This window comes from Tuber melanosporum (genome assembly GCF_000151645.1).
Source record: "Tuber melanosporum whole genome shotgun sequence assembly, scaffold_244, strain Mel28".
Classification (NCBI taxonomy): Eukaryota; Fungi; Ascomycota; class Pezizomycetes; order Pezizales; family Tuberaceae; genus Tuber; species Tuber melanosporum.
Genome location: NW_003298913.1, coordinates 28,996 through 30,861, shown reverse-complemented (window position 1 = coordinate 30,861; position 1,866 = coordinate 28,996). Strand labels below are relative to the sequence as shown.

The 1,866-nt window shown below is 52.1% G+C and overlaps 1 protein-coding gene; it reads right to left on the bottom strand.

Annotated features, from left to right (window-relative positions):
• Positions 1-130: 130 nt before the first annotated feature.
• On the bottom strand, positions 131-1,529 carry GSTUM_00001054001 (uncharacterized protein). XM_052355761.1 has 2 exons: positions 1,392-1,529; positions 131-1,216 (listed from the first exon to the last, which is right to left on the bottom strand). The coding sequence occupies exon 2, from the start codon at positions 457-459 to the stop codon at positions 163-165; it is 297 nt and encodes a 98-aa protein (XP_052211729.1). The 5' UTR covers positions 460-1,216; positions 1,392-1,529; the 3' UTR covers positions 131-162.
• Between the last annotated feature and the right edge of the window lie 337 nt (positions 1,530-1,866).

The following is a 1,866-nucleotide window of genomic DNA, read 5'->3' as shown; positions in this document are numbered from 1 at the left end:
GAAACTCCCTTTCCTCCCGTGCCCGCTGCTGTTCCTTCTCCCTCTCCTTTGCTTCCCTCTCCTGATGCTCTCTTTGCTCCTTCTCTCTTGCCCTTCTTTCCCGCTCCTGCTCCCGCTCCCTTTCCCGCTCTAGCTCGCGTTCGCGATCGATATCCCTTTCTCTCAACATGTGACGCTCCTTGCCCATCTCGAAATCTCTTTCCCGGGCCTCACGCTCACGCAATTCCTCTCGTGCCTTATCTCCTCCCTTAGAATATCCACTATACCTATCTCCATGGCTTTCGCTTCGCACATGTCCTCTAGGGCCCTGACTCTCCTGAAGAACGCTGGATATGCTTTGGTTATTTGGCTGCGACATAGGCCTGGGTGGCGGGCTATGCATAGCAAGCATATCGTTATGCTCACGGTCACGAGGAGGGGGTGGTGGGTGATATAGTAGCTGATGGCCTCCGCGCGCATGTTCTGGCGGAGTTATTCTACTGCTTTTGGATCCCGGGACGCCCGGTAACGGAGCATGTGCGGTGCTCGGGCTAGCGGAGTTGCTGCTGACATCCCTGCTCCTATCTGGACCAGACGTAGTTGTAGGGCCGTTAAGATCTGGAGTGTAGGGGCGGTTCAATGGGGAAAACTCCGCTTGTCCAGAAGGGGCGGCTGGCAACTGATGAGTATATATTGTACACCGTTTGTGGATTAGGCGGCCGCGGAGAGATCGCCAGTCCCCAACATCAAATAAATTGCCATGACCGGTCCGTGCTTGGCAAGGCTCGGTAAGGAAGGAAAAATCCGCCCATGAACCCCAACTAGTCCTTGGGTGGAAAAAAGAATGCGCAGGGCCCGATGAGTGGTGGTGTCCAGGAGGAGGCGGTCTGGGCGGCTGTGGTTGTGACTGCGGGGGCGCCAAAGAACCGGTGGTGGGGGGAGCTTGGGGGTGGCATTGCTCGGTGGAGTTGAGGAGGAGGGGGAGGAGGCGGAGGGTGTTGAGAATATTGGGGGTGTGGTGGTGGGTGCTGTGAATGTTGCGGCGGCTGTTGATGTTGATGGGGCGGATGTTGCGGCTGCTGGTGTTGATGTTGTTGATGTTGAAGCTGCTGTTGCTGTTGTTGTTGTTGATGATGATGCTGCTGGTGCTGCTGGTGCTGGTGCTGATACTGCTGTTGTTGCTGATGTTGATGATGTTGCTGGTGTTGATGCATCATTGCTTCTTGCGCGGAGTTCCCTGAGAAACGGGAGTCATTAGCATGGGCAAAAAAGTATAAAAATAAAGGTAAAAAAAATAAAAATAAAGGGGGTTGTGTCCCCAACCGATTCACGATCTAGCGTATGAAAAAGGAAGGACCCGGGGATGAAAGTGACGCCGATTCACGGGTGGGGAAGTGATCGTGGTAACCAACCTCGGTGCATGCGTGGTGAATTATGCCCAGTAGGAATTCTCTGATGAGGTTCAGGAGTAGATATCCGATTTGGAGGAAGAAACGGTGAACTGCGACCTGACGTAGGATTAATTGAATTGCTCTGGGGCACGGATTCTGTCCCAAGACTAATAGTGAGCATCCTATTTCACTAAACCCAATAATGGTTGATGTTTCCGAAGACAAGGCCGCTGGGAGTCAAAGGGGGAAAAAAAAAAAAGCACGAGGGATAACAATGACGAGCAAGTACTTGTCGTGTAACCCCCCAAAAAAGCGGAAGATAAAAACACGGGGAACAGAAGAGAAGGGGGGAAAAAGCAAATAAATCGCAGAAACAGGGCAGAACCGAGAAAGAGGAAATCGGGTAGGAAAATCTAAATGCAACCAAACCGAGAGAAATTTAATTACTGACCGTGTCCAGCACGCAGAGGACGGGCTGAGAATCATTTTTAGGATA

Coding starts and splice junctions, on each gene's coding strand:
- GSTUM_00001054001 (XM_052355761.1), bottom strand. CDS start 459: ATGCGCGCGGAGGCCATCAGCTACTATATCACCCACCACCCCCTCCTC.